Source organism: Oncorhynchus keta, unplaced genomic scaffold (assembly GCF_023373465.1).
Source record: "Oncorhynchus keta strain PuntledgeMale-10-30-2019 unplaced genomic scaffold, Oket_V2 Un_contig_9580_pilon_pilon, whole genome shotgun sequence".
In the NCBI taxonomy this organism is placed as follows: Eukaryota; Metazoa; Chordata; class Actinopteri; order Salmoniformes; family Salmonidae; genus Oncorhynchus; species Oncorhynchus keta.
The window spans coordinates 349,157-361,464 of NW_026290602.1; the positions used below are offsets into that span (position 1 = coordinate 349,157).

A 12,308-nucleotide genomic window follows, 5' to 3' on the forward strand; every position below is an offset into this window, starting at 1 on the left:
GTGAGAGGACGTGAGGAATATCTAATTGAGATTCTCCCTATGGGTGAAACCAAAGATATAACTAAACCGGAGCAAATTTTCACCTTGTTTTCTCTCCTAGTGTGATATTAAAGAAAACACAGGGTGTGAACATTTTGTACCAAAATCTATTAGAATATAGATATTTAAAACTCTGTGTATCGGTACTAAAGATTTATCGCAATATACATTATACTAATAAAATAATTTAACCCAATCTGTATGTTTCAAAAGTTTATTCACAAGACTGTTGTGCCAATAACCATTAATGGTTTAAAACCTATGTAGTTATTTGACTTCATATGGAACAAACAGATGCATTCAGTTAATGAGACTATGCAAGTTGTAGGCAAAACTCCTTTTATTTTTCTAAAATTCCCAGGTTTCCCAGAAATCCTGGTTGGAGGATTCTGCATTACATGCTTATTCCCTTCTGGTTTTGGGAACTTCTGGGAAAGTTGAGGAACCATTATTCATCCATCATTGTATTCCTTCATTTCTCTTCTCGGGTGTTTGAAAACTAGCTGGTGAATGTAGTGGGTTTAGCCATTCCTACCTGTGGTGATGATAATATAATACAACAAGAAAGGAGGACATTGGAACGTTCAGTAGTTTTTAATGCAGATGCTGGTGAAACACAAAACCTGCTGGGTGGAACATACAGTACAGTCCTACGGTACAGTAGAGTGCAGGTCAGGATTAGGGTCGCAAAATTGTGGTAGCTCTCCCCAATTTCCCAGAAATCCTGTTTGGAGGATTTCCAGATTCCCTGCATATTCCCTACTGATTCCAGGAATCCTGTTTGGAGGGTTTCCAGATCCCCTGAGTATTCCCTACTGATTCCAGAAATCCTGTTTGGTGGGTTTCCAGATCCCCTTCATATTCCCTGATTCCAGGAATCCTGTTTGGAGGGTTTCCAGATCCCCTGCGTATTCCCTACTGATTCCAGGAATCCTGTTTGGTGGGTTTCCAGATCCCCTTCATATTCCCTGATTCCAGGAATCCTGTTTGGAGGGTTTCCAGATCCCCTGCGTATTCCCTACTGATTCCAGGAATCCTGTTTGGTGGGTTTCCAGATCCCCTTCATATTCCCTGATTCCAGGAATCCTGTTTGGAGGGTTTCCAGATCCCCTGCGTATTCCCTACTGATTCCAGGAATCCTGTTTGGAGGGTTTCCAGATCCCCTGCGTATTCCCTACTGATTCCAGAAATCCTGTTTGGTGGGTTTCCAGATCCCCTTCATATTCCCTGATTCCAGGAAACAGTGCGTATTCCCTACTGATTCAGGAATCCTTTTAAATTCCCTGTGTATTCTCTACTGATTCCAGAATTCATAACCCTAATTCCTGACCTAATCTTTTGACCTAAAAAAACATCCTGACCTAAAAAAACATGTTATTTTCCTGTGTTGCTTTTATTGACAACTGAACTCATAGTATATTTCAATAGCAGCCATTTTCCATAGCAGCTGTGCTTTCCAATCAGGAGCTGAGGACAACAAACGGCATTCAACACATACCCTAAAACATACACATCTGTCCCAAAACGCATGATGGAGTACATTTTAAAAACAAGCCACCAAACAGACAATGTGTACTCTGACATTAAGACAGCAATACACTGTAGGTAGGTATGATCTTCAGGCTCCACTTACAGTACAATAACACACATCAAAACAATGCCTTCATAGTATTACACCAACAAAAGGCAAACAATGACTTTATAAAAAGCAAGCATATAGGACTTGGCTGTGGATGAGGTGGAATGCAATGCACTTGTAAAGGTTTGTCACTTAAGGTAATTATCCACTCGGGATAAGAAAAGGACGTTAAGTAGTGTGTTTTCATCTCAAAAGGAAACTTAACCACAAAGCTTCTAAAAAGATTGATCTAAAACATCATTAGTATGATGGCTTATCATCATACATGTAGAGGACTCAGCAGGCATGCAGATGGTTGACTGTACATCACTGTAAAGACACGTTCTAGGGCTATATCTCAATACTCTGAGGAGGCTTCCTCTCCCCCTAATAGGGCCGTATCTCAAAACTCTGAAGAGGCTTCCTCAACCAACTAGGGATACATCTCAATACTATTCATGCTTGCTCAAATTCCCTTCACTGATGATTTTTTAAAAAGCTCTGGAGACGCACCTTGGCCTAGACAGATGACCATGCCCTCTTGTGCCATATGAAAGACTGTGTTTTTCTCAATTCTATGCTGGTAATACATTTCTTTACAGTGTAAATTGACATACTAGTCACAACTGATGGCAGAATATGGCAGTCCTATGCTGCTGCGCTTCAAAATATGTTGGAATCCATAGCTGTCCCAAATGACATCCTACTCCCTCTATAGTGCACTAATTTGGACCAGAGACTTATGGGACACGTACCATGTTGTACCCCACTGAATAAAACCCCAAATCCCTCAGAAGCTCTCCTAATCGAGCGGATGTCCCTTTTTCATTAGATGAAGCTGTTCATATTGCCATTTGCCCAGACATACTGCAAATAACTTTGCTTATGAATAATGCAGTGTTCTTAGTATTGACATCTACATAGAGAAAAGTAACTGAGGCAGGAATCCTTGCTTGGAGGTTAGGCGTCTATAAAGCTGGCAGATGTTAAGGTAAGGAACAGGATAGAGTTTAGTGGGGGTGGAAACATCTGCCGGCTGTATATACACCCTCTAAAGGTTACTGGTTAAAGCTGGAATCCTCAACGGTAAAACCACCATGTCCATAACGCTTTCCAGTTACTGCAAAACAACAAACACTGTTATTTCCATCTCTGACATCATCGCACTGCACGATAGAAGAGCACAATATGTACTGCATTTCATAACCATGCTGCACGGTAGAAGAGCACAATATGTACTGCATTTCATAACCATGCTGCACGATAGAAGAGCACAATATGTACTGCATTTCATAACCATGCTGCACGATAGAAGAGCACAATATGTACTGCATTTCATAACCATGCTGCACGATAGAAGAGCACAATATGTACTGCATTTCATAACCATGCTGCACGATAGAAGAGCACAATATGTACTGCATTTCATAACCATGCTGCACGATAGAAGAGCACAATATGTACTGCATTTCATAACCATGCTGCACGACGCTCCTCAGCTCAGCAACAACAACAATAACAATGCTGTTGGGGCGGCCAGTGGCACAGTTTCCCCCTACTGCGGATTCCATCTTTAGGTATTGGTTAAAGGGCTGTGGAGACAGGTTAAACCAGAACATTTCAAGTACAGTACTACCGTATACAAAGGACAACAAAAAAATGAGGTATGACTCATCCCAATGGAATCCGATTCCATTCTGGGGTCCCTGTAAGGTCCATGCAACATGCATGGTGCTGTAGGTAGGATGCAGCCAGTGTAACAGAATGGACTGTATTCAACAGCAACCGTACAAAAGGGAAGGAGGACACATCCTCCGTGTGTTTAGGACACTAAATACAAAATATAGATTTCAAATCTATTCTCATTCTTTTGTGGTGGGAAAAGGGGGAAATGCATCACTAAAAAGGAAATGTACAGGAAATATTTGTTTTGGAAGTAGAGTTTGGCAAAATTGACCTCTCTAGATCTAGTCTTAAAGGTGCGGCCCAGTGTGCTTAAAGGTGTGGTCTGTAAGTTGGATTTCCGGTTCGAGGACTAAGAGGCAGGGTGTTTGCTAGTGTACCCACATGAAGAAAAAAAACAAACCAAGAAGAACAGGAACTACATTATGTCCAATAATGTAACATGTGTTTTTTGGGGGTGGGTTCATGATTATTGTTTTTGGTACTCTTTCTTGTTACCATAGAGGGAAAAATAACTTACAAATTGCAACTTTATAACATCAGGGCTAAGGTCAATTCCATTTCAATCGCTTCAACTCAAGAAAATTGCACATCAACCTCTATGAGAAATTCATATTCAATATTTTTCCATGGTTGAATGAATGAAATTAGAACAGACACTCAACCTTTTTGTAAGACTACACTAGTGGCCACCATACCTGGTCCAAGAGAGCAACAGTACCAGGGGTGCAGGATTTTTGCTCCAGCACTAACACACCATTATTACACAAATGAACCAAGACCTCAACGACCTGAAATCAGCTGTGTTTAGTGCTGGGACAAACAAGCTGCACACTTCCTTCCCTCATATCATCTAATATCATCTCCCTTTAAGCTCAGATACAGTTTGCTCCAAAACAAGGCCAGGTGACCACTCTTTTAAAGAGGCTGTACAGAAGTTGAGTTGCTAATTGTTTATCTACATTTTTGGCTTGAGTGTTGCCTGTATGGTTGATATAAAATATTTATTTACTCATGAAACAACACAATCCTTATTTTTAGTCTAGAAAGATATGGTCTGGGGAGGTGTGCCCCATGCTCTCAAATAAGGATTTTTCAAATCCATTTACATCAATCTGTTCCTTTCAGTTAAAAAGCACCCTGAGGTGGGTGAAAAGTTCCATATAGCCTCTTTAAAACTAAACCATTCACATAGCTAATCATTGTGTTTTTTGGTCCCGCTGAATGCTGGTCCCAGATCTGAGTATCACCTGGTGCCAGGAGTTGGTTATGCAGCACAAACAGATCTAGGACCAGGGCTAAGGGAAGGTATAGTAGGAGTGTATCAGTGGTCCTTGAGGGACTTGATGGCCTTGGCCAGGTTGCTGTAGAACTCCACCATGCTGGATGGGAAGAAAGAGTCGACCACGGAGCGAGGCAGGAAGCCCCCCAGGTCCGTCTGGAAGAAACTGAACAGCTGGGTTTTGTTTGGCTCCCTGTGGGGGGAGCGAAAAAAGAAAGAAGGTTGAATTTACACTATACTGCATGAACAATATTAGACAGTGCTTCTTCAGCTACATAGCTATCAAGACAGGTGGTCATGTGAGATAATGTTGTTGAGAGACAATGCTCAAACCAAACCTGTTGCTGTGCACATTATAGATACCTCAATTAGTCTACCTGAGTGAACTGAAGTTTAGCTCTCTACTGCCCTCCTGTGACGGACCATTGTCTCTACAAAAATGTCCTTGGTTCTGACAGAACTCAACACATTGTTCAGAATATTGCAGATGGGTTTGTAAACTAAAGCATGTGTACTGTATGTAAAGTCGCTGTCTGATGAAAACCAGAACTCCATTTTTGCTCATTTCTATTTTTGAATGAAATGTACTCTGAACATTGTACCATTCTACGACCAATAAAATGTATTCAGAATAGCTTAAGAAGTTTAATAACTGTTTATTAACGGGAAAATATGGACATTTTTTCAATTTCCTGAAAAGTTTGTTTTGGAGAAGAGGTTATCAGACAACGACAATATTATGAACCAGAAGTGTGTCTCAGCGCGTGACTCACCCAGAGATGGGGACACAGATGCAGCCACAGGGGTGGTTGAAGCCCCTCACATACCCTGACTGGGGAGGGCAGCTGGGGTGGTTCACGTGGGTGGCTAACGGACAGAACACAGGGAGAGAACATATGAGGATACAAATATGTGTAGATATAATGAAGTCTATTTTCATTCAATCAATCACATAAAGTTACTTAGTATACTGATAGTGAAGGTAAAATGCTAATCTCATCTTGGGCACACCATAGCAACTCGTTTTGCAACGGTATACATAACCAAGCCTTTCTTATTGGACAAGAACATATAGGCTAGGCCTAATAGATCACAGTTTGAGCGTTTTCTTCCTTTTCGTGCCTACTGAACACAACCCACGTTTTGACATGGATGATTAGGCCTCAGTCTGGGGCAGTGGATAAGACAGTTGTCTGTTCCAGAGATCCCCACCCAGCCAGCCTCTCTGAGGGTTAGGGCTGATGATTAGGCCTCAGTCTGGGGCAGTGGATAAGACAGTTGTCTGTTCCAGAGATCCCCACCCAGCCAGCCTCTCTGAGGGTTAGGGCTGATGATTAGGCCTCAGTCTGGGGCAGTGGATAAGACAGTTGTCTGTTCCAGAGATCCCCACCCAGCCAGCCTCTCTGAGGGTTAGGGCTGATGATTAGGCCTCAGTCTGGGCCTAATTTCAGCCTACTGCCGTTGGCGTGGTATGTCTGTGCATCCCAGTGCTTGATTTGTACATCATTAATTATGGTTTTTGTTGTTGTTAGAATACCTATTTATTCCTTTATGTCTGTGCTGTTATGTCCTCTGTAAATGCCTCAACGTTGAATAAAAATAGCCTAACATTGACTAAAATAAATAATAATAAACAGGTCTGCGCGGTCTTCCAAGGAGAGTCCTAGGACAGATAAAGAACAAAAAGAGCTACACTCCAATAGAAACGTGAATTGAGTCAGTAGAGAAATTTAGTTCAACAATACATTGATAGAGAAATGTTCCAAAATGTTATTTTATCATAAAGCTCTATATCTACCGTCCGCTCTAGAACTACCCTTCACTCTAGAACTACCCTTCGCTCTAGAACTACCCTTCGCTCTAGAACTACCCTTCACTCTAGAACTACCCTTCACTCTAGAACTACCCTTCGCTCTAGAACTACCCTTCGCTCTAGAACTACCCTTCGCTCTAGAACTACCCTTCACTCTAGAACTACCCTTCGCTCTAGAACTACCCTTCGCTCTAGAACTACCCTTCGCTCTAGAACTACCCTTCGCTCTAGAACTACCCTTCGCTCTAGAACTACCCTTCGCTCTAGAACTACCCTTCGCTCTAGAACTACCCTTCGCTCTAGAACTACCCTTCGCTCTAGAACTACCCTTCGCTCTAGAACTACTGTTCTACTGCTACCGTTCGCTCTAGATCTACTGTTTCTTGTTGTTAGAACTCCTATTTATCATAAAGCGAAGAGAGAGAGAAAAGACAGAAGGAAGAGAGATATATTGAGGCGTTACGCACCATTGGATGTAATGGTGCCGTCTTCGTATTGCTTCACTAGAATAACGTCGACAAAGTCTCTGGGAGCTATGATGCCCATGGCTGCTGATGGAGTGACTGTTCTGCAGACAGTGACGTTCTGTGTGACGGGGGAGAGACTAGGCAGGTAAACACTGGGCCTCGCTCAGCAGGTGTTGTGGAATATTCATATAGAAATATACAAAGTAGAATGACACAAACACCTTTGATAAGCAGAATAAGGCATCACGTCAGTTCTATTCATGACATTTCTATCTGCAACGTTCCACAAGATAAAACGCTGGGCCTTGTTCAACAGGACACAACAAAAGTACCCCTCTGATCTGCAGAATAAGGTATGGCATCAGTTCTATCCATAGCATTTATCTATGTTTTCCTACTGAGCATGTCCCTGTACTTGTGTTTGTCCTAAAGCAAATAAATATTAACATGACTAATGGAATAGAGAACAAAGGGTCTGCATTGGTGTTGTGGGTGTGGCGATCGCTGGCAGGTGCCCTTTAGGAAACCTGTATCAAAACCATGAACAAACTGGATGACACACTTTGGTTGCTTGGATAACTTATTTAACCGTCACGTAACCAGGAAGTCCCATAGAGATCAGGTAAAACTCACTTCCATAAAATCGTAAGGCTTATCAACAAAGTTGGGGGAGTAGACCGAACTATACAGCAAGAATGGATGACAAGAGTATTTATTCAGCTGTGATTTGTTTGTGGGTGTGTGAGTGAGTGAGGAATGATAAAGAATCAATGGAATCAAATGATCAGTGACAACTCTCTAAAGCAAACTCAGAACATAGATGATGACGATGGGGACAAAACAACAGAATTGTGACTGACTGTGACTACAGTCTGGTCCATTGGTTTGAAATTCAGCCTACCTCAGTGACTTGCTCTACCAGCTCAAACTTCTTGACATTGTTGTCCCATTTCACCCGCAATCCATTTGGCACAGGCTTCAGACACTCCCATACCTTCTCTGGGCTTCCCTTCACCACCGACTCCCCCTTATATCTGTCAGACACAACACATGTAGAGACAGAGCACCACTAACCTCAACTCTTACAATACAGTGCATTCAGAAAGTATTCAGACGTAAAATTGATTAAATAAAAAAATGGTCTCACCAATCTACACACAATACCCCATAATGACAAAGCAAAAACAGGTTTACAATTTTTTGCAAGTGTATAAAATAAATGAAAATACCTTATTTACATAACTATTCAGACCCTTTGCTATGAGACTCGAAATTGAGCTCAGGTGCATCCTGTTTCCACTGATCATCCTTGAGATGTTTCTACAACTTGATTGGAGTCCACCTGTGGTAAATTCAATTGTATTTATTTATTTAATTTAATATTTTATTTAACCAGGTAGGCAAGTTGAGAACAAGTTCTCATTTACAATTGCGACCTGGCCAAGTTAAAGCAAAGCAGTTTGACACATACAACAACACAGAGTTACACATGGAGTAAACAAACATACAGTCAATAATACAGTAGAAAAATGATTGATTGGACATGACTTGGAAAGGCACACACCTGTACATATAATTTGACAGTTCATGTTTGAGCAAAAACCAAGCCATGAGGTGGAAGGAATTGTCCATAGAGCTCCAAGACAGGATTGTGTCAAGGCACAGATCTGGGGAAGGTTAACAAAACTTTTCTACAGCATTGAAGGTTCCCAAGAACACAGTGACCTCCGTTCTTAAATGGATGAAGTTTGGAACCACCAAGACTCTTCCTAGAGCTGGCCTCCCGGCCAAACTGAGCAATCGAGGGAAAAGGGCCTTGGTCAGGGAGGTGACCAAAAACCTGATGGTCACTGACAGAGCTCCAGAGTTCCTCTGTGAAGATGGGATAACCTTCCAGAAGGACAACCATCTCAGCAGCACCACCAATCAGGCCTTCATGATAGAGTGGCCAGAATTAAGCCAGTCCTCAGAAAAAGGAACATGACAGCCCGCTTGGAGTTTGCCAAAAGGTACCTAAAGGACTCTCAGACCATGAGAAACAAGATTCTCTGGTCTGATGAAACCAAGATTGGACTCTTTGGACTGAATGCCAAGCGTTACATCTGGTGGAAACCAGGCAGAGCTCATCACCTGGCCAATACCATCCCCACGGTGGTGGCAGCATCATGCAGTGGTGATGTTTTTCAGCAGCAGGGACTGGGAGACTAGTCAGGATTGAGAGTAAGATTAACGGAATAAAGTACAGAGATCCCTGCCCGCCCAGCATCATTGCTCTGGGCGGTTCTGGCTTGTGGACAACTACAAATAACTATGTGTCTGGTGAGACTGTAAACTCTCCTTCCAGATTCACATTAAGCATCTCCAATCCAAAATTAGATTGAGAATCGGCTTCCTATTTCACAACAAAGCATCTTTCACTCATGCTGCCAAACATACCCTTGTAAAACTGACCATCCTACCGATCCTCGACTTCGGCGATGTCATTTTTAATATAGCCTCCAACACTCTACTCAACAAATTGGATGCAGTCTATCACAGTGCCATCCGTTTTGTCACCAAAGCCCTATATACTACCCACCACTGCGACCTGTACGCTCTCGTTGGCTGGCTCTCGCTTCATACTCGTTGCCAAACCCACTGGCTCCAGGTCATCTACAAGTCTTTGCTAGGTAAAGCCCTGCCTCATCTCAGCTCACTGGTCAACATAGCAGCACCCACCCGTAGCAAGCGCTCCAGCAGGTATATCTCACTGGTTACCCCCAAAGCCAATTCTTCCTTTGGCCGCCTTTCCTTCCAATTCTCTGCTGCCAATGACTGGAACGAACTGCAAAAAAAATCACTGAAGCTGGAGACTCATATCTCCCTCACTAGCTTTAAGCACCAGCTGTCAGAGCAGCGCACAGATCACTGCACCTGTACATAGGCCATCCAACTAACTCATTCCCATACGGTATTTATTTATCTTGCTCCTTTGCACCCCAGTATCTCTACTTGCACATTCATCTTCTGCACATCTACCATTCCAGTGTTTAATTGCTATATTGTAATTACTTCATCACCATGGCCTATTTATTTGCTTATACCTCCCTTACCTTACCTCATTTGCACATGCTGTATATAGACTTTTTCTACTGTATTATTGACTGTGTTTGTTTATTCCATGTGTAACTCTGTGTTGTTGTATGTGTCGAACTGCTTTGCTTTATCTTGGCCATGTCGCAGTTGCAAATGAGAACGTGTTCTCGCTCAGGACCTCAGACTGGGGCAAAGGTTCGCCTTCCAACAGGACAACGACCCTAAACACACAGCCAAGACAATGTAAGAGTGTATTCGAGACAAGTCTCTGAATGACCTTGAGTAGCTAAGCCAGAGCCCAGACTTGAACCCGATCTAAACATCTCTGGAGAGACCTGAAAATAGCTGTTCAGCAACGCTACCCATCCAACCTGACAGAGCTTGAGAGGATCTAGAGAGAAGAATGGGAGAAACTCCCCAAATACAGGTGTGCTAAGCTGGTAGCGTCATACCCAAGAAGACTCAAGGCTGTAATCGCTGCCAAAGGTGCTTCAACAAAGTAATGAGTAAAGGGTCTGAATACTTACGTAAATGTGATATCATTTTAAAAATATTTTGAATACATTTGCAAGAATTTAAAATCCTGTTTTTGCTTTGTCATTATGGGGGATTGTGTGTTGATTGATGAGGAAAAAACTAAATTAAATCCATTTTTGAATAAGGCTAACGTAACAAAGTAGAACAAGTGAAGGGGTCTGAATACTTTCTGAATGCACTGTACCTGTCAGACACAACACATGTAGAGATAGACAGAACACTAACCCTAATACACGTCAAACATAACATGTAGCCGATGTCAAATGGCTAGCTAGTTAGCGGTGGTGCGCGCTAGTGGCGTTTCAATCGGTGACGTCACTTGCTCTGAGACCTTGAAGTAGTGGTTCCCCTTGCTCTGCAAGGGCGGCGGCTTTTGTGGAGCGATGGGTAACGATGCTTTGAGGGTGACTGTTGACGTGTGCACAGCGTCCCTGGTTCGCGCCCAGGTCAGGGCGAGGGGACGGACGTAAAGTCTATACTGTTACATACAGAACAATAACCCTAATACACATCAAACATAACATGTAGAGAGAGATAGGTCTTCCTGGGGGACAGTTTCTGAGAGACCGATTAAGCCCTAAACTAAAAAGTGTGTCAATGGAGATTTTCCATTAAGAATGCTTTTTAGTCCAGGACTAGGCTTAATCTGGGTCTGGGAAGCAAGCCTGTTATTGGTGCTTTCTTAATTAACAGTCTAACATGGCTTCATCTCCATGTTCTCTCCATCATCTGCACTGAACTGAAAACAGCAACAGTAAAAGCAAGATGGTGGATATTTCTTTCTCAGTTTTTTTCATATCAATGCAGCTGAAGGAAACTGGTGGAGGGGAAAGTAGCCCTCTTTAGACCCTTATGATAAACAGCTGAAGGAAACTGGTCGAAGAGGGGAAAGTAGCCCTCTTTAGACCGTTATGATGATTGATGATTTGGCCTAGATAAGGAGAACAGCTCATACTTACACATTCCCAGGGAACTCAGTCGATGGCCGCCAGGACACGATGACGTCATTCTACAAATGGACCGACATCCATTTATCAGAAACAAAACATTGGTTACTGTTGTCAACCCACTGACTGCATTTACCGAGCTACTGTCTACGTTATATACAATGACACATCAAAATGGAGCTGTTAACACGGTACACGGAAAGGCACGTCACCTGTAATTATAAAATATTAATATTGCTACCTAGAACATTACGCACCGATTTCTTGCAGACTTTCCACCCAGACTCGTCCTTGGTGTAGCTCAAAAGACAGTCCCCAACTGCATTCGCTGTGTTCTGGTAATCCATGCTGGTTGAGTCCGTCTGGCAGATGTGATGATGGAGAACTTGCAACCTGTTCAATAGTTAGCTAGTGCAAATATTGAATGAAAGACTTGCATTATCGTTAGCCGCGAGGTTCCTGAAGGCAGTAAGACTCAGACTTGATTAAAATAAAATATTGATTGTCATAAACATCTAACACGAACTTGTAGTAAAAAGTAAGCTTATTTAGCCAGCAGGCTAGCTAGCCTTGTTCCCATCAACTGATGAAAAAAAAAATCATGTGATAAAAGTACGCTTTCTGATTCGTTGGAAAAGCTTGGAACAGTGTTCAAGTGAATGCTGGGAATTGTAGTTTGAAAAGGATAGTTACGTGTCCACCAGATCATGCCCCAGATAGAAGGGTGAAAACAATTGGTACTTTCAATGTTCTTACTGCAACGATAATCAGTTGTCGAAACACATACGTTAATATGTCACGTTTTTTTTCTCCACCCACAGAGCAGACTCAGACCACTTTTAGTCTA

General features: G+C 42.4%; 1 protein-coding gene across 1 annotated transcript; it reads right to left on the reverse strand.

The window, feature by feature from the left end:
- Positions 1–1,566: 1,566 nt before the first annotated feature.
- stard5 (StAR-related lipid transfer (START) domain containing 5) lies at positions 1,567–12,058 on the reverse strand. The gene is made up of 6 exons (XM_052512927.1): positions 11,719–12,058; positions 11,474–11,523; positions 7,804–7,936; positions 6,903–7,020; positions 5,396–5,489; positions 1,567–4,815 (listed from the first exon to the last, which is right to left on the reverse strand). Exons 1-6 carry the CDS (start codon positions 11,806–11,808, stop codon positions 4,665–4,667), a joined length of 636 nt encoding a protein of 211 aa, XP_052368887.1. The 5' UTR covers positions 11,809–12,058; the 3' UTR covers positions 1,567–4,664.
- Positions 12,059–12,308: the final 250 nt, after the last annotated feature.